Source organism: Microtus oregoni, unplaced genomic scaffold (genome assembly GCF_018167655.1).
Source record: "Microtus oregoni isolate MIOR12 unplaced genomic scaffold, Mior012 000004F_ref0000308, whole genome shotgun sequence".
NCBI lineage: Eukaryota > Metazoa > Chordata > Mammalia > Rodentia > Cricetidae > Microtus > Microtus oregoni.
Window position 1 is genome coordinate 25,462,892 of NW_024543063.1, and position 19,347 is coordinate 25,482,238.

At 38.0% G+C, this 19,347-nt stretch overlaps 1 protein-coding gene across 1 annotated transcript in view; it reads left to right on the plus strand.

Moving 5' to 3' along the window:
- Window positions 1-1,140: 1,140 nt before the first annotated feature.
- Window positions 1,141-19,347, plus strand: part of Ccdc7 (coiled-coil domain containing 7) — a 46,951-nt gene continuing 28,744 nt past the window's right edge. The window contains exons 1-8 of the mRNA XM_041650829.1: window positions 1,141-1,413; window positions 2,622-2,714; window positions 4,501-4,584; window positions 9,900-9,920; window positions 10,175-10,207; window positions 11,324-11,478; window positions 14,723-14,784; window positions 15,344-15,400. Coding sequence (XP_041506763.1) covers window positions 1,141-1,413; window positions 2,622-2,714; window positions 4,501-4,584; window positions 9,900-9,920; window positions 10,175-10,207; window positions 11,324-11,478; window positions 14,723-14,784; window positions 15,344-15,400 — 778 coding nt within the window. The remainder of the gene's footprint in view (window positions 1,414-2,621; window positions 2,715-4,500; window positions 4,585-9,899; window positions 9,921-10,174; window positions 10,208-11,323; window positions 11,479-14,722; window positions 14,785-15,343; window positions 15,401-19,347) is intronic.

A 19,347-nucleotide genomic window follows, 5' to 3' on the forward strand; every position in this document is an offset into this window, starting at 1 on the left:
TCTGGAAAGAATGGTAAAAACTGAGACATGACTTATAGGGAAAATAAGAGAAGAATTGTAGTTCCGCTGAGAACATTGTCTTGCTACCTCTGTTGCCTTCTGTCTTCCTAGATCTCCCGTATACAAATCAGATTTGGGTCACTTTTCGAAATTTCTCATGGCTTGTGGTCAGGCTAGCCCCTCTATTTTGTAATCCCAAATTGATTTTTAGATTGACCCTCTCTGGAGTCATTGATAATCCTGCTGCAATTTCAAATCTGAAATTTTTTCACTTACATCATCACTCACTCATACAAAATGCTGTAAAGTTTAAAGACAAATAAATGGTAACACTTGGAGCAAGTAGGGTAGAAAAGAAGTAAGATATACAGAAAAATTGGTCTTTATTGAAATTCCAACTATAACACTTCCTAGGTTTTTGAGTTGTCCTGTGACCAGCTTCTCGGAGCTCAGGTTTAATCACATGCAAAATGGGAAGGATGGTGTGTGTAAAGGGTGCATTTTTAGCTTAATAATGCCTCTTTCATGGTTAGGTTGCATGCTTGAGTTTAAATATTTCCACTGTTTTATTTCACTTGCCATTAAAAGTAGCCAAACATATCACGGCAGCTCCTCCCAGAAGAGGCCTGGTGGATGTCGTTTTTGCATTTCTATGACACATTACTTCCTTGGCCCACAGATTCAGAAGGTTCATTCTATAGCCACTTGACTCTATGCTTTTGAGACTATGAAAAGCAAAGTTTTACAATGGGAAAACATGTAGAGGATGAGGTTGGTCACAAGAAGCAGAAAACAGGAAATTGGGGAGCAGGTGTAAACCTTCAAAGTCAGCATTGGCTTGTCAGTGCCCTTTAGCTAGGCCACACCTCTTAAAGTACCTCACACAATAGGGAAACCAGCGCCCAGTACATGAGCCTGTCCAGAACTGTCCACAGTCTGTAACAATGTCATCTGAGGAGCCTGCTACCGTACCATAATGATAAAACATGCATTGTACATGAATTTCGTTAGAATAGCTTAATTTTCTTGGTTAATTAAGTGAATGGAGTAGGATTTTTTTCTTTGAATCTCTTAATGTTTTGTTCACAGGGAGGTACTGAATTTTTCACATGTAATTTGGACGCTAAATCAGCCACAAAAATGAAACGGGCACAGCCCCTATCAACCATTAATAAGAAATTGACAAGTGTTCCAGAATTACCTTATAAAAAAGGACTACTCAACTCATCGCCTAAGCCAAAAGAAAAACGTAATGCCAAGTCACAATATGATAAGATCGAACCAATGGTCCTAAGGTCTCCACCCACAGGAGAATCAGTTGTACGTTATGCCTTGCCAATACCATCAAGTAAGACAAAGGAATTAATAGCAGAAGATGAAATGGTCAGGAGGATTACCAAACACCTGAAGATGGTAAGATTTGTTGTGTGTCCTATTGAGGTAATTCCCAAGATGGTCACTAGTGGGGGGATTGCTGTTGTGTAAGAATAGAATCAGTTATGATGGACTCTGTATATCATTATATCAATGATAAGATTTATTACATTCAGCATGTGGGAGGGAGATTAGAAAGAACAGGGCCAGGGCTATGAGTGTTCTCTGTCTGAAGTCATGTGAGACATGCTTAGTTCCTCTGGAAATGAATCGTGATGAGTTTAGTAGATGGGGACCAGAAGATATCATCAGAAACAGTACGCAGAGGGTTGAGGATATCATTAGAAACACAGTACGCAGAGGGTTGAGGATATCATTAGAAACACAATACGCAGAGGGTTGAGGATATCATTAGAAACACAGTACGCAGAGAGTTGAGGATATCATTAGAAACACAGTACGCAGAGGGTTGAGGATATCATTAGAAACACAGTAGCAGAGGGTTGAGGATATCATTAGAAACACAGTACACAGAGGGTTGAGGACCTAAAGTATTCTCTATCGAGCATGTATCAGATTCAAGGAAAGCAGTTTAGCATGGAACACACTGTCTTCCTAAAAGCAAAATTCCTAGCTAACCTGCTAACACTCTTCACAAGCAGGGCTTTGTCGGCATAGGCATTTTGAGATCTCATGCCAGCTGCGGTCATTCTTGTCTGCACCTCAGAAATCATAGTACTTAATGTTTCTCTAAGTTCCTTTTTACATAATGATTGTCAGTCAGATTGTAAATCCTCTTTTAAATGAGAACAAGGAAGACACCAATGTAAAAATTAGAGTTCATCATGCTTCCAAGATACCTGGTCAGTGTGTCATCTTGGAGAATGTCTTTTAAAGTTTATTGCTTTCTGCTCTTTATATTTCTTTTTCTTTAAATGCAATATTCAAAAGATAATCAGACTTTGAGGAAAACTCTGCTTTCTTCAGCTATTCACAGGTATGTGAATAATTTTTTTTCTTTTTGCTACTTTTTCACATAGAGAAGGAAGAATTTTGAGTTGCCCCATGGCTAGGGAGTAGGATTAAGCACTGTTGAGCAGGCATCGTCTTAATGATACGTGATGAGTCAAAAGGTAGAAAGTGGAGCCTCCTGCCACTGGCTGTCAAGTGACATCTATACAATCATGGTGTGATGACTTTAGCATTTTTGACAACAACAAATTCAACTTGATTTGCATTTCTCTAAGGTTGTTACTGCTTTGGAAAATACATATGGAACTGTGGATGAAGATGGAGAAAAAACACTGACAAAACCTAAAGAGGAAGGCGTATCTTTATCTGTACGTGTTACATAAGCTAAGGAAATAAATTCAATGTTGAAAGGGTTAACCCTTGCCTTTGGAATAAACACACGCTGTCCGAATGGACTCCTATCCATGCAGAGATCCTCTTGCCACACTTGATAGACATGTGTTAGTGTTTCCAGCCTCTGCCAACTCCTGTCTTCACTGTCTGTCTATAGTCTGCTTTTTACAATCTTCCCTCTGTGGTGAGTTTTAAATATGAGCTTGGTTACTTTGCTTGTATTGAATATAAGACAGTATTCTTGCACCAGCCAAATGGGGCAGTGACTAAAGGTGCCTACCACCAAGCCTGACAAACTTGAGTTTAATCCTTGAGACCTATGTGGCTGAGGGGGAGGGCCAACTCTTGCTGAGGGGGAGGGCCAACTCCTGCAGGTTGTACTCTGACCTCCACAGGTTTTCTGTGGCAGGCAAACATGAGTCACTCCTAACCCCCTCCCCTCGCAGATAAATAATAAAATGAAATTAAAAATACCTTCTTTGCTAGTTTTTAAAGTGGAAAAAACCCCAAAGTTTTTGAGACCTAGAAAATATCTTTGTTGTACATTTTGTTATAATGTAGGTATTAACGTAACAGCATGGTTCTCATTTCAGTGGGTTGTTTTGTTTTGGTTTAGTTTCATTTTTTGCTTGTTTTAACTTTTTAAGGTCTCTTCTAAATTGTATTTATGTGCACGTGTGCCTATCTGTATGTGTGAATGAGCACATGCAGTGGTAGTGCCTCTGGAGTCGAGAAAAGTGGCAGGGCTTTGTGAGCCCTGAATTCTGCTCTTTTGCAAGAGCACCGGAAACTCTTTACTGCAGAGCTGTCTTGCCGGTCACATTTGTTTGACTCAACCATATGTTTGCACCTGCATTTTTTAATTGTTATTTATCAATTGTTATTCCGTGTGGGCTGTGCTGTGGATGTGTTTACTGGGGATGAGCACACCATGGTCAATTGTTTTTGCATTCTGGACAGTTGTGAGTTTCTATGGTGGTCTCCTATCAGCTACAAAAAGAAGCTTCCTTGATGTTGTCGTGGGATATTTGATCGCATTGTGAAACTATGTTAATGAAATTTACCTTGGATCAGAAGGTGGAGTCAATGACTAGTTGATAAGAATTAGCCATCGAAAGTACAGAGAACCCAGGAAGGGGGAGGGGGCACAGGAAGGAGTAGGGAGGGCCTTAGAGAGTCACAATCTTTTTGATTGGGATGAATGGAGAGACACTTCTCTTGCTGAGTCTCCAGCTAAGGAGGAAAGTCAGCTGGTTGGTTCTTGGCTTCTCTGATCTAGCAGGTTTTCACCCCAACATCTGACTCCCATGTCTTTTTTGGTAAATAGAACAATAAAAACTTAGTTAAAACCTAGGTTTGGCAGCCTCAACTGCAGCCCAGCAGGTGTTAACTGGGGCCAATGGGACCAGAAATCCCACGAGACCACGGTCTAAGCCGCCAATACTGACTGCTGTGAGTAGGGATGTGAATGGGGGCTGTTGCCCTCAGATGATAGTGAAAATATCAGTAGATTCAGGTGCAGCTACTAAGCCAACAGAAAAACAAGCGCTTGTTGTGTTTCATCACTCCCTAGGATGTACTTTCTTTCATGTTTTATTTCTAGGAGGGTTTTTCTGGGCTAACATTTGAAACATAGATTTTTGCCACCCATGTTTGAAGGGATGGAAATTAAAATGCTTTCAAAACACATTAAGAAGCAAGTGGGTATACAAGTGGTTTCTAAAACTGACAGTAACCCTCTTTTGTGGTTGTTTTTGGAAGGTTGGTGATGACATGAATGCATTCTTGCAGTACTGTTCACAGTTTGCAGCTCAGATGGAGGAAGCAGTTCAGGAAGAACGTAACGTATGTATTCCAAGTCGGTGTCCAGTGTAAACTATGGGAACTTGCTTTGGTGGTAGAAACTGTGATGTGATTTACAGTCAGCCATATTAGTCTGGAATCAATCTTTTGGAGGATGAAGAGGGTCATTAGAGAATCTTTTTTATATTTGTTTATTCTCAATGTAGGCCGTGTATATCTGTGCATTTTTCTTTAAATAAAGTAGCAATATGGTCATATGTGCTTTTAAATGTGATCTCTATATTTTATTCTCATTTAAAAAATAAGTTTGCATTATCAAAATCATGTTCTAATTAATGTTAATTTCAAACCAAAGACAGGTTTGAAAAGAACGAAAACCAAGTATCACCGTGGGGATTCTTTCCCCATATGTAAAGAATACTATGAAAAAAAATACTATTATCACAACTTTGCCTGACTCCCTGATTTTCTTTATATATTATTATTTCTCCTTATATATTATCTTTATTTCATATATATATATTATATTTCAAAAATGAAATAATGTGTGGCTAGATAGACATCTCAGTGGTGAAGAACACTTGTTGCTCTTGCGAATTACCTGTATTTGGTTCCTAATACTACCTGGTGGCTCACAACCCTGTGCAACTCTAGTTCCAGGAGACCCAACACCCACGGGTTCTGGCCTCTGCGGGTACAAGGCACACATGTAATGTTTATGAGTGAACTTGCAGACAAAACACCTACTGAAAATAAAAATATTGTTTTAAATCCTAAGTGAAATGATGTTTTGCTCACTGTGAGTTTTAAAACACACCATGATCATGATTACATTTGCAAGACACTGGGGCAGGCTAAAGCTGATTATTTTATGATGTTTTCTTCTGTTGCTTGAAAAATAGACTCAGTATTTATAGGTGAGGGTCAATATTTAGTTTTTTTCTATATACATTATATAGTTAATAATATATAATATCGTGTATTTTATATTCCTTACTATACTATATATGTATGTCCAACTTGATTTGTAATGTATAACTGAAACCATTTGTCTTTGCTGTTTATCCATCTTCCCTTTCCTCCCTCTCTGTCTGTCTGTTTATAATTCCTTACGACTATTTTATTTTGATGGTTAATTCTTCCACGTTGTGCTCCTCTTTTGCACGTTGCTTTATCTTGTACAAATGTTCTTACTACTTTTTGTTTGTGTTTTCCAATTAAATATTTCCCCTTTTAAATGTTTCTAGCATTATTTTTACATTCAGTTCTCATTTCAGAGAAGAATATTTCAAAATCTTTCTCAAAGTGTTCAGTAATCCAAACAATATTTTATTAGATGAAGGTGGACCTATAGACATGTAAAACAGTAGAGAACCCAGAGGGTAGAGAGACAGCTCCATTGGTAAAGCGCCTGCCTGATGTCCAAGCATGAGAACCTGAGATAGACCCCAGCATCCACATAAAAGCTGGCTGATATACATCTGTAACCCTTATACTGGCATGAGGGATAAAGATGGATGGATCCATGGAGCTCGCTGATCAGCCAGTTTAAACCATCACTAAGCTCCAGGTTCATCAAAATATAAATCATAATTAGAAGGAAATGCAAGTCATGTTAGGAATGACTGATAAACTCAACGATATTAAAATTAGACCCTGAATCTCTTATATTAAAAAAAAATCCACAAAGAGAAAAGGACAGGAAAAAGTCATACAAGCAAAACATTTGGATTATGTCCAGGTGACAAGAGACTATCATGATTATTATGAATATGGATCAAAAAGTGAAAGATAGGTCACTGACATACAAAGGTATTTCAAAGATGAAAAAAACACAAATAGCTCATAAATATATCAGAAAAACTCCCACATTGTATTCTTTTAGTAGTTTGTAGAAGCCAAGAAATGTGGCTGAACCATGTCACATTACTAGACAAGAATGAAATGTTGGTTGTCTTAAAGCCAACTTTTGTATTAAATCCCTCCATTGACGGCACATTTGCTTCAGGTGGTGCCCTATATCTCTCTGGCTCTGCAAGCATTGCTGTTGAAACACACAGTGTTTACAGTCACTGTGCTTGCCTAGATCATGACCTTCTGAAGGTCATTTTTGAAAATTCAGCTCTAAACATTGTGGATTTTTGAATGAAAGTTGTTCATATAGACCGTGGTTAAATACTTGGTTCCCAGTGAGTGGAACTGTTTGGGAAGTTGTGTAGCCTTGTTAGCGAAAGTGTGTCATGGGCTAAACTTTGGGGCTTCAAAAGGCCCCACCATGTCCAGTGTGCTTTCCCTGCCTTCTGCTTTTGGGTCAATATATGAGCCCCCAGCTTTCTTTTTTTTTAATTGATTTTATTGAGCTCTAAATTTTTCTCTGCTCTCCTCCTTGTCTCACCCCTCCCCTTCTGCCCTCTCCCATGGTCCCCATGCTCTCAATTTACTCCAGAGATCTTGTCTATTTCTACTTCCCATGTAGATTAGATTCATGTGTGTCTCTCTTAGGGTCCTCAGTGTTGTCTAGGCTCTCTGGGATTGTTATTTGTAGGCTGGTTTTCTTTGCTTTATGTTTAAAACCCACTTATTATTGAGTACATATGATCATTGTCTTTTGTGTCTGGGTTACCTCACTCAATATGATGTTTCTAGCTCCATCCATTTGCTAGCAAATTTCAAGATGCCGTTATCTTTTTCTGCTGTGTAGTGCTCCATTGTGTATTCAGTCAAGGGGCATTTAGGTTGTTTGCAAGTTCTGGTTATGACAAACAATGCTGCTATGATATAGTTGAGCACATGTTCCTGTGGTGTGATTGAGCATCCTTTGGATAGATACCCAAAAAATGGTATTGCTGGGTCTTGAGGAAGATTGTTTCCTAATTTTCTGAGAAATTGCCATACTGATATCCAAAGGGGCTGTAGCAGCTTATTTATTCATTAACCAATAAATACAGAAGGACTTCCCATACCACATGGGAGCCCTTACCCATTGGGAGGAATAGATGGGGGGTGGGTGGGCTGGAAGAGGTGAGGGGAGACAGAACGAGGGGTGGGAGGGTAAACTGTACTTGGAATGTAAAATGTAAATAAAATTTTCAAAAATTATGTTTCCTAAAATTAAAAAAAATAAAAGTAATTAAATTTTTTTCTTTGGTGAGAGAGATTTCAAGGCACCCTATAAATGACTTTGCCCCATAGTTACTAATAATCATTCTTATGCAGGTCTACAATGAAAAAGAGCAGAAAGCAATACAAATGTACAGTTTCAAGAGAAAAGATGCTTCAGAAAATTTAATGCTGGAACCAAAGTCTCTACTAAAAGTGATATGGACATTGAAGAAAGGCCTGAGGTGCAAACTTTCCTGCCTGAAGGCCTTGAGAGGGCAAAAGGCCCTGAGAGGCCTTGTGTGAAGCTGTGACAAGGAAGCCTGGGTTGTGTTGGGGCACAACCCCTCCATCAAGATGTTAGAGGTGCCATAGCCCTAGGATATTGGCCAAGGGGACTGTATTGGGGTGGTGGAACAGTCCAAGAGAGAAGATGTATCTTGCATGAAGCAGAGGTAGAATGCTGGAGCACAACAAACACAGAGCTTGGCTACGGGATTTGGACTTGGCCCAGCTATGTGTCTGCCTTGCTTTGGTCCAGTGACTGGGTTCCTTCCTTTTTGTAATAGTAATGTATGTTCTGTGCCATTGGGTGTTGAAAGTATGTCTTGTGCATCTTGATTTTAACAGTTAAATGAATGACTTGAGACTGACAACAGATTCTGAACGTTGGACTTTGAAACAGTGTGGAGACTGAAAAATGACAGAGCCTTTTGAAGTTGGACTCAGTATATTTTGCGTTATGATATGGTCACACATCTTTAGGGTAGCCATAGGGTAGAATGTGGGCATTTGAATGAGAGAGAGTAGCCTGCATAGATCATATTTGAAAAACTGGTCCCCAGTTGGTGGAACTGTTTGGGAGGTATGGCCTTGTTGGAGGAAGTGTGTCACAGGGGTGGCTTTGAAACTTTAAAAGCTCAGGCCATCCCCAGTGTGCTTTCTCTGCCTGATCCTTCAGATCAAGGTGTGAGCTCCAGCCTGTTCCTGCCACGGCGCCTTTGCTCCATCGTCATGGACTCTAACACTTTCTTTTATAAGTTACTTTGCCATTATGTTTTGCCACAGCAGTTTTAATAGTAATCAAGACAAGCATGCAATCCTCTCATCAGGAAGCATTTAATATACTTGCTTTACACTCCAGCTTCATTAATCACAATTTAGTTCACCTCAGACTTCAGCATGAAAAGTAGTCGTGTGCTGGGCGGTGGTGCATGCACCTTTAATCCCAGCACTCAGGAGACAGAGGCAGGTGGATGGATCTCTGTGAGTCCGAGACCAGCCTGGTCTACAAGAGCTAATTCCAGAACAGCTAGGGCTGTTACACAGAGAAACCCTGTCTCAAAACAACAACAACAACAACAAAAAGTTGTCACTTAAAGTCAGCAGCTGATTGCTGGCCCCACTAATTACCTGATTCAGTCACCTAGGGTGGAAAGGAAGAAGTCAAAATATCCTTATTTGCAGATGATATGATTCTCTATATAAAAGACCCTAACAATTCCACCAAACAAAAAACTCTACTCATAAATATATTCAGTAAAATAAGTGGACACAAAATTTAGGCACAAAACGCAGTAGCCTAGCTGTTGACAAATGACAAGCAAACAGAGAAAGAAAACAGGAAAGCAATATTAACAATCTCCTCAAAAAATAAACTGTCTTGGCATAAATTATGAGAACAAAAACAATTATAAATCAAGCATTTTTTTAAAATACTTTTTTAGGAACAGCAGGTAGGCAGGTTGTGCAACAGTCCTTGCTATGGGACTCGGTTGCCAGCTCGTGCATTCCTAGCCATTCAGCTGAGGGAACTTGTGGATCTGTCTGGACACTGGAAACTAATTGGTCTAGAAGTCACAAGAGTACTAGGTCATACACAGAGGTAGACAATAAATGGCTATTAGGAACTAAGATAGCCCAAGGTGATTTCCCTCTGAAGTTGCACATCTCCGTAACCATTTGTGTTAAAATAAGTTAATCACCCCTTGTAGAACATATAACACAGATATGACTCTCTTCTGGATACTCTATTTCACAAACAAAATATTAGATGTGAATAATTGACTCCAAAATTATATGGAGTAATAAAAGTAATAGTTATGTGTGCAATGGACTACACGCCATATCTACAAAATTATTATAGCTTTGAAACTGTAGATTTGTAGTTATTTTAGCAAATTTAAAATTTAAGATTTTAAGAGTTGCATGATACTTACTTTATCTTTAAATATACTAACAAAAACTTTGTTTTCCAGATTTTGGAGTCTCTTTTCAAGGTATGTGTTTCAATTCATTACAGCTTAAACTACAAAGAATGCATAGGAAGCAAAGACGATCTAGGTTTTGCAGTTGCAGGCTTCCATGGTTGGTGCTAGATATTTCTAAGTCTCTATTTGCATTTGTACGTTGCTCTAACCCCATTCTGAACCCTGTATGATGTGTGTGTGTGAGTGTCAACAATGGTGCTTGGCAGATTCAGGCTCATAGACACATGTATTAATTCTCTCCTTTTTATTCCTTTTTTATGAAGTGGTTTCAGCAACAAGTCAACCAAATAGAGGAGGTAAAATATAAAATTTCTTAACTATTGGTTACATTAGTAAGTATTTGAGCCATTTGAAAATCTGTCTAAAGTAACATATACATCAAATATTTCAATAACCATTAATTCTAAAGTAATATTTTAATTTATGCTGAAAAATAATGGCTAGTGAAGATGTTTGTCAGTAATTTGCATATGACTTTTCTGCATGAGTCCAGGACAGAACAGGATTTATTGGATCATTCTTTCTCCTAAAGAGCAATGAAAATTTCACTCTCTTTTCCTTTTTGATTTACATCAAAGTGATAGGAATTTATCAACTTAAAATCTCTCCTCTGCTTAAAAAATTATGCATAATATACACATGTTGACTTTTTAAATGTTTTAAAATGATATCCTTTGCATTTTAGATTTTCAAATACTTTAACCACTAGATTGAGAGCAACTGGTCTCTGTCTTCAAGGACTTTTAATTCTCTTTTGGAAGAGATTATGTGTATTCCCCTAGCATGAAAGAATTACTTCCCAGGTAGCTTCAGGGATTGTTCAGAATTTTTCTGCACCCATTTGCTATGCTTATCATCCTCTCTAGTTCAACACTCTTTTAAAGAGAGATGGAGGCTGGTTATTTGGGATATAAAATTAAAGGGTGAAGACAGAAAATGTCATCATCACCAGAAACGTCTCTTTGTTTTTATTTCTCACAAGCTTGAGACATCCAAAGGTTTCTAAATGTTTTCCCATGCAAAATGAAAGAACAGTGACATCTGGGATTTGGTAGTGGAGGGTCATGGCTTTATCATTGTCTATAATTTATTACAGCAGAGTATTCTTAGAAAAAATAGGTGTATTTTAAATATTCTTTTAAATTGTTCTTTTAAATATTCTTGAGTTGCATTTGTTATTGGATATATATATATATATATATATATATATATATATATATCCTGAGTGAGCTGTAGTTCTACTGATGGTGAAGGGCCCCTTCATTGCATTTGTAGCTACTCTACTAGTGTTTGGATATGGCCAACGATGAGATTAAATGCAAGTTATTCAGATTGATGAAGGAAATAACGAAATGCTTTTGAAATATGAGATTAAGCGGGTCTTTAGTAACTGGCCGATTTTGTTACTTCAGATAGGTAAAGACCAAAGCATTTTAGAAGGAGATCTCCCAGCAGATGAAAAAACGTTCAACTTGAACATCACACAAATAGTAAAACTGGCACATAGATTTGAAGATCTGAAAACTTGCTTGAAAGGGCGCAAGGGATCCCTGCTGTCTAAACTTGCGTAAGTGAAATATAAGGATTAATTGAATTAAACTCAGTCTCAGTAATTAGCATTGGATGTAGACTAACTCAATGTTCCTGCTTTAAAAAAAAAACCTTCTAAATGATATATGAATATTTAGTTACATTTTCTGATTTTGAAAGGTTTTATTTTGTTTTGTTTGTTTTTTCAAGACAGGGTTTCTCTGTGCAATTTTGGTGCTTGTCCTGGAACTAGCTCTTGTAGACCAGGCTAGCCTCGAACTCATAGAAATCCACCTGCCTCTGCCTCCCAAATGCTGGGATTAAAAATGTGTGCCACCACCACCCGGCATCTGACTTGGAATTTTAATAGTCTGAGATGGTGTTATTCAGTGCAGTAGACATTAGTCACATGTGGCTATTCAAATTTGATTTAGTATTGGCTTCTGGGTCATACGAAACATGCTTTAACTACTCAACAGCCATGTATAACTATTATTTAAAACTTCTTCTGGGTAGTAGTCTCTTTAAGACATCTGGATTGTAAACATGTTTCTGAATGCTTTTAAAATATATTCTAGTTGAGCCGGGCGGTGGTGGCGCACGCCTTTAATCCCAGCACTCGGGAGGCAGAGGCAGGCGGATCTCTGTGAGTTCGAGACCAGCCTGGTCTACAAGAGCTAGTTCCAGGACAGGCTCCAAAACCACAGAGAAACCCTGTCTCGAAAAACCAAAAAAAAAAAAAATGTATTCTAGTTGAACTAGAATCACATCATACCCCCCTTTCCTCCCTCCAGCCCTTCCCAGGTGCCCTCCCATGATCCCTCAAATTGATAACCCCTTTTCTTTATTATCATTGCATACACCTATGTATATATGCATTATAGGTATGCACAAATACATAATTACAACTTGCCGAGTTTGTTGCTTGTGTATGATGGTTTCAGGCCTGACCATTTTGCATTGGACAGCGCATAAAGAGGGATCATCTCGGAGACAGGCTTATTCCTTTCCCAGTAGTCAATAACTGTCTGTAATTCTTTGTCTAGGGGTGGGACTCTGCAAAAACTTTCACCTTCTACACTTGCATGTTCATCAACACTGCCAGTGTTCTCTTGTCTTGTTTGCACGGGCATTTCTAGGAGAGACTGTTTCACACCAGACTTCCTGGTCTTTTTGCTCTTACAACCTTTCCATCCCCTTTTCTGAAATGTTCTCTGAAAAGTCAATGCAGGTGCTATGATGTAGAAATATCTGTTGGGGCTAGGTTCCGCATGCTTTGTTGGCCTGTGTATTCTGTCCACTTGAGGATTTCTAGGACGGCCTGCATTTTCTATAAAGAGAGGCCTATTTGATGAGAAGCGTAGTTATACTTAACTATGAAATTAAGGATAAGACTTAGAGTATAGTTAGGTATTATGCAGGCTTAGCAAGTTGGTGATGGTAGATTCTTTTTTGAGGTCCATGATCTCACTAGCTATGTTTCCAGTACTAGACATGATTTCCTTCCTGTTGAGTGGGCCTTATGTTAAGTTAGACAGCGGCTGGTTACCAACAACATGGGAATGCCACTATTTCACCATACGGAGATCTTGCCACGTTGTTCATCGTCACAGTTCAACTGGGCCAGACTGTTTAATTTCTTCCCTTGTTTGGCAGCCTGCAAAGTATCTTTTGGCACTGTAGAAACTAGACTGCAGGAAGGAAGCTGTCAGGTCAGATACAGCTCAAATCATCTGACTGCATGTCCAAAGTATACAGTTTCTTCAGGGTTCTACCCTCAACTCCTAAGAAGCAACCAAGGTTTATAGATAGTCTGTAGTATTTTAGGAGCCACTCAAGATACCCTGATCAACCATTCAGTAGACAGTTTCTCACTCCTGGTACTGGTGTCTCTGTTAGTTTTGGGGTTTTGTGGGGATCATTGTCATCCAATTGGTGTAACTTCCTTGGTGTTAGGTAGATTGGTAGGTAGGTAAGAAGATAGATAGACAGGTAGATAGATAGATAGATAGATAGATAGATAGATAGATAGATAGATAGATAGATGATACGTAAATAAACAGACATACCAACAGAGAGATAGATATGTGTGTGTGTGTGTGTGTGTGTGTGTGTGTGTAGATAGGCACATGTATCTATGAGATACATAGATAGGTAGATAGATAGACACTAATATGTATTGTGTATAATTTAAGTAAATATAAGCAATGGGGTTTCTTGAGGCTTTATCCAGCAATCTTGGTGTTATTTGTTCCCCCTCTGTCTTTCTCTTTCTGTATTGACCTTCCAGCCCTCCTCTCTAGTTGAACCCCTCCATGCTTTTTTTTTATTTCCCATTTCATATCACCCATACACTGCTATCCTTTCTCATGCTCCTCCCCCATGCCTATAGTCCCTTTATACTTTGCTACTCTTAGTCATGACTCCATGTCATATGCTCACATCTGAGTATTTGGAGCCAGAAATTACAGGTGAGATCGAACATTGTGTTTCTGGGTCTCACATGTCTGAATTTGATTGAGTGAGTCCTAGTAGCAAACCCAACTTTTTTTTTTTATTATAAAACCAGGTTTAGAATTGTACTTTCACCCACTGGTTTTCAAGTATATACAAAGCAGTTTCATATTGCTAAAAGAAAAACTTCTCATAGTTGGAAGAGACCAATACTCCATATGCGGTCTCTCCATGTGCTTTCTGTGTGACCTGTTATTACCCTGGTATTGTAAGGAGGCTTCTGTACATTCCTGAGCTGTTTGCTGTCAGGAATGCTTCTGAATGTGTTTATGTTTGACCTTTAAATGTCTTCTGTGCACAAGGTGCTTTTCTAGTTTCTCCTGGAAGCCTCATAACTACTTTATGAGAAAGGAATTAGCATATGTAAGTTTTAACAGATAAAGAATCTAAGGAGAGAGGCAGAGCAACCGGCTCCAGGCCACATAGAGGCTTGGAGAAGATTGTCTCACTCTCAGCCTTGTGCTCTTAGCATGGCACCAAGTGAGCATTAGCAAAGAGAGAGCTCCAGTTTCTACAGACTGAGTTTTGTTACTTTAGTTCTAAATGTTACTAGTGTATATAACTATATCCTGGAATGCACAATTCACAGAATTTGGCCATTATAGCATAGGATGGCTTTATAATTTATTTATCTTAGTAACTATGAATGAAGGATAAATGATAGGTTAGCTTGACATCATATGTCTAATCTGTTAAATATAGTTCCTTGGGCGGTGTAACAACTCTTGATGTGTATAACAAGTTTTATTTATTGGTACTCTTGGCAGGGAAAAAGACACGCTACCAGGTTCAATGAGAAGTTACGAAGCTATAGAGAAGCAAATCGAAGGTAATATTTATGAATGCTTTAAATTTATTCAGTTTCCCAACTATATTAGCACTTTGATACTAGAAGCTTAATTTTTGCAATTAAAAAATTACACAATGGCAAACGGAATACACTGTTCAGTAGGGAGTTTTCTATTTCAATACAACTCTTATTACAGTTTGGATTTTGGAAATGTAAATGATTAATGCCAAGTTAAAAGATGGCTCATTAAGAGCACTGGCTGCTCTTGCAGAGAAACCAAGTTTGATTGACACCCACGTAGCAGCTCACACCTTTCTGTAACTCCAGTTCCAGTGAATTTGCTTGTCTCTTCTGGTGTCTGCGCGCATTGTACACACATGATGCAGATACACATTATGAGGCAAAACACTTGAAGCACATAAAGTAAAAATAAATATTCTTAAAAGATGAATGTTATGATTTTGCTGTTGTTCCCATGGAGTTGTTCAGTCTTCCCCTTGGGCAAATCATTAAAATTAAACATATAGACTGTCATCCCAATGGATGCATAGGATGGCTATATGAAATGAATAATGCCAGATACGTATATCTCTTTCAGAATTCATAAAATCTCACTCAGCTTACGAATCTCAAGTTGCTTCTGAAACTGAGCCAGGTAAGTGGCCGTTCATCTGAGCACCATCATGCTAACATCTCCAAAAGACTGCATAGCCTTCCCAGTTATCCTCACCTACTGGGACCAAGCGTTTTTGTGCATGAGCCTGTGGGGGACATTCTCATTCATACTATCATAGTAAGAAACCTCTGTATTATTGCTGCTTTCAAGATTTCATCAGATTTTGTTTGTTTGTTTGTTTAAGGAAGGGTCTGATGTATCCCAGGTTGGCTTCAAACAGCAGCTCAGAATCCTTGAAGCTCTTTCTGTTGTCTGTGCAAAAGTGACCAGCATAGGAGTCTTCATATACTATACACAAGCACCTTAACGGGCACCTGTGGAGAATTTTAGCATTAAAGACTGTTTAGGATTCTCGTGTGTGTGTGTGTGTGTGTGTGTGTGTGTGTGTGTGCTTATATGTGGAGAATTGTGTTGGAATTTTGATGGGGATTGCATTGAATCTGTAGATTGCTTTTGGTAAGATTGCCATTTTACTACGTTGATCCTACTTATCCAAGAGCATGGAGGATCTTTCCGTTCTCTGATATCTTCTTCAATTTCTTTCTTCAAAGACTTAAAGTTGTTGCTGTACAGACCTTTTACTTCTTTGGTTAGTGTTACCCCAACATATTTTATGTCATTTGTGGCTATTATAAATGGTGACATTTCTCTGATTTCTTTCTCAGCCCTTTCATCATTTGTATATAGGGGGCTACTGATTTTTTTGAGTTGATCTTATATCCAGCCACATTACTGAAGGTGTTTATCAACTGTAGGAGTTCCCTGGTAGAATTTTGGGAGTCAGTTATGTATACTATCATATTATCTGCAAACAGCAAAATATGACTTCTTCCTTTCCAATTTGTATCTCTTGATCTCCTTTTGTTGCCTTATTGCTCTAGTCAGAACTTGAAGCACTATATTGCACAGATATGGAGAGAGTGAACAGCCTTGTCCTGTTCCTAATTTTAGTGGAATCACTTTGAGTTTCTCTCCATTTAATTTATTGTTGGTTGTCAGATTGCTGTATAATGCTGTTATTATGTTTAGATATGTTCCTTGCATCCCTGATCTCTCCAAGACCTTTATCATGAATAGGTGTTGGATTTTGTCGAATGCTTTTTCAGCATCTAATGAGATGATCATATGGTTTTTTTTCTTTCAGTTTGTTTATTTATTTATTTATTTATTTTGGTTTTTCAAGACAGGGTTTCTCTGTGGCTTTGGAGCTTGTCCTGGAACTAGCTCTTGTAGACCAGGCTGGTCTCGAACTCACAGAGATCCGCCTGCCTCTGCCTCCCGAGTGCTGGAATTAAAGGCATGTGCCACCACCACCTGGCTTTCAGTTTATTTTTATGGCGGATTTCATGGTATGAAGCCTACTTCATGATGAATGATTTTTTTGATGTGTTCTTGGATTTGATTTGCCAGAATTATGTTGAGTATTTTTGCATCAATGTTCATGAGGGAGATCGAGCTATAATTCTCTTTCTTAGTTGTGTCCTTCTGTGGTTTGGGTATCAGGGTAAGTGTATCCTTGTAAAAAGAGCTTGGCAATGTTCTTTCTGTTTCTATTGTGTGGAACAATTGGAAGAGTACAGGTATTAGCACTTCTTTGAGCTAATTCTGGTAGAATTCTAAGCTGAAACCATATGGCCCTGTGCTATTTTTGGTTGGGAGACTTTTGATGACTGCTTCTATTTTCTTAGGGGTTATAGGTCTATTTAAATTTTTTATCTGGTCTTGATTTAATTTTGATATGTAGTACATTACCAGAGAAATGATCATTTCTTCTAGATTTTCCAATTTTGTAGAGTACAGGTTTTTGAAGTATGACCTAATGATTCTCTGGATTTCCTCAGTTTCTGTTGTTATGTCCCCCTTTTCATTTATGGTTTTTTAAATTTGGATATTCTATTTCTACCTTTTGGTTAGTTTGGATAAGGGTTTATCTATCTTGTTGATTTTTTCAAAGAACCAGCTCTTTGTTTCATAGATCCTTTGTTTGTTTTCTTTGTTTCCATTTTATTGATTTCAGCCCTCAATTTGATTATTTCCCTTCATCTACTCCTCCTGGATGAGTCTGCTACTTTTTGTTCTAGAGCTTTCAGGTGTGCTGTTAAATCACTAGTGAGATTTTTCTCCATTTTTTTTATGCAGGCACTTAGTGCTATGAACTTCCCCTTAGCACTGCTTTCATAGTGTCCCATAGGTTTGGATATGTTGTGTATTCATTTGTGTTGAATTCTAGGAAGTCTTTAATTGCTTTCTTATTTCTTCTTTGACTCAGGGATGATTCAGTTGAGCGTTGTTCAATTTTCATGAGTTTGTAGGCTTCCTACAATTAGTTGTTGTTGTTAAATTCTAACTTCAAGCCATGATGATTCAATAAGACACAGTGGGTTACTCCAATTTTTTGTGTCTGTTGAAGTTTGCTTTGTTATTGAATATGTCGTCAATTTCAGAAAAGGTTCCATGAGGTGCTGAGAAGGTATATTCTTTTGTGTTTGGTAAAAATGTTCAATAGATGTCTGTTAAGTCTGTTTGAGTCATGACATCTGTTAGTTCTCTTATTTCTGTTAAGTTTCTTTCTGGTAGACCTGTTTACTGTCAAGAGTGGGGTGTTGAAGTCTCTACTCTTAGTGTGTGGGGTTTGATATATGATTTAAGCTTTAGTAATGTTTCTATTACAAATGTGCGTGCTCTTGTACTTGGGGCATAGATGTTAAGAATTGAGTCTTCATCTTGATGAGTTTTTCCTGGTATGAGTTTAAAGTGTCCTTCTCCATATCTTTTGATTGATTTTAGTTTGAAGTTGATTTTGTTAGATATTAGGATAGTTTTCTTAGGTCTATTTGATTGGAAAAATTTCCACCCCTTTGAGATGTATTTCTTGTATGCAGCAGAAGGATGGATACTGTTTTCATATCAATTCTGTTAGCCTATGTCTTTTTATAAGTGGATTGAGTCCATTGATATTAAGAGATATTAATGACCAGTGATTGTTTATTCCTATATTTTTCGGTAGTAGTGTTTGTGTGTTTCCCTTCTCTGAGGTTTGCTGGTGTGAGCTTATCTGTTGCCTGTGTGTTTTTTTTTTTTTTTGAGTGCACTAGCTTCCTTTAATTGAAGTTTTCCTTCTAGGACTTTCTGTAAGGCTGGATTTGTGGATAGGTATGTTTAAATGTGCTTTTGTCATGAAATGTCTTGTTTTCTCCATCTATGCTGATTGAAAGCTATGCTGGGTATAATAATTGGGGCTTGCATCTGTGATCTCGTAGTGTCTGTAGTACATCTGCTCAGAACCTTCTGACTTTCAGTGTTTTCATTGAAAAGCTGGGTATAATTCTGATAGATCTGCCTTTAAATGTTACTTGGCCTTTTTCTTTTGCAGCTCTTAATATTCTTTCTTTGTTCTGTATGGTTAGTGGTTTGATTAATATGTGACAAGGGGACTTCTTTGGTCCAGTTTATTTACTGTTCTGTAAGCTTCTTTTACCTTCAGAGACATAACCTTCTGCAGGTTGGGAATGTTTTCTTGTATGATTTTGTTGATATATTTTCAGTGCCTTTGAGCTGGAGTTCTTCTCCTTCTTCTACCCTATTATTCTTAGGTTTGTCTCTTCATATTGTCCCAGATTTCCTGAATGTTTTGTATTAAGAACTTGTTGGATTTCACATTTTCTTTGACAGATGAATCTATTTCCTCTATTATATCTTTAACTCCCAAGATTCTCTCTTCCGTCTCTTATATTCTGTTATGCTTGCATCTGTAGTTCCTGTTTATTTACCTAGCTTTTCCATTTCCGGAATTCCTTCTGTTTGTGTTTTCTTTATTGCCTCTATTTTAATTTTCAAGCCTTGAACTGTTTGAATCATTTGCTTCACCTGTTTGATTGTTTTCTTTGCTTTCTTTAAGAGATTTATTGATTTCTTCCATTTTTTTT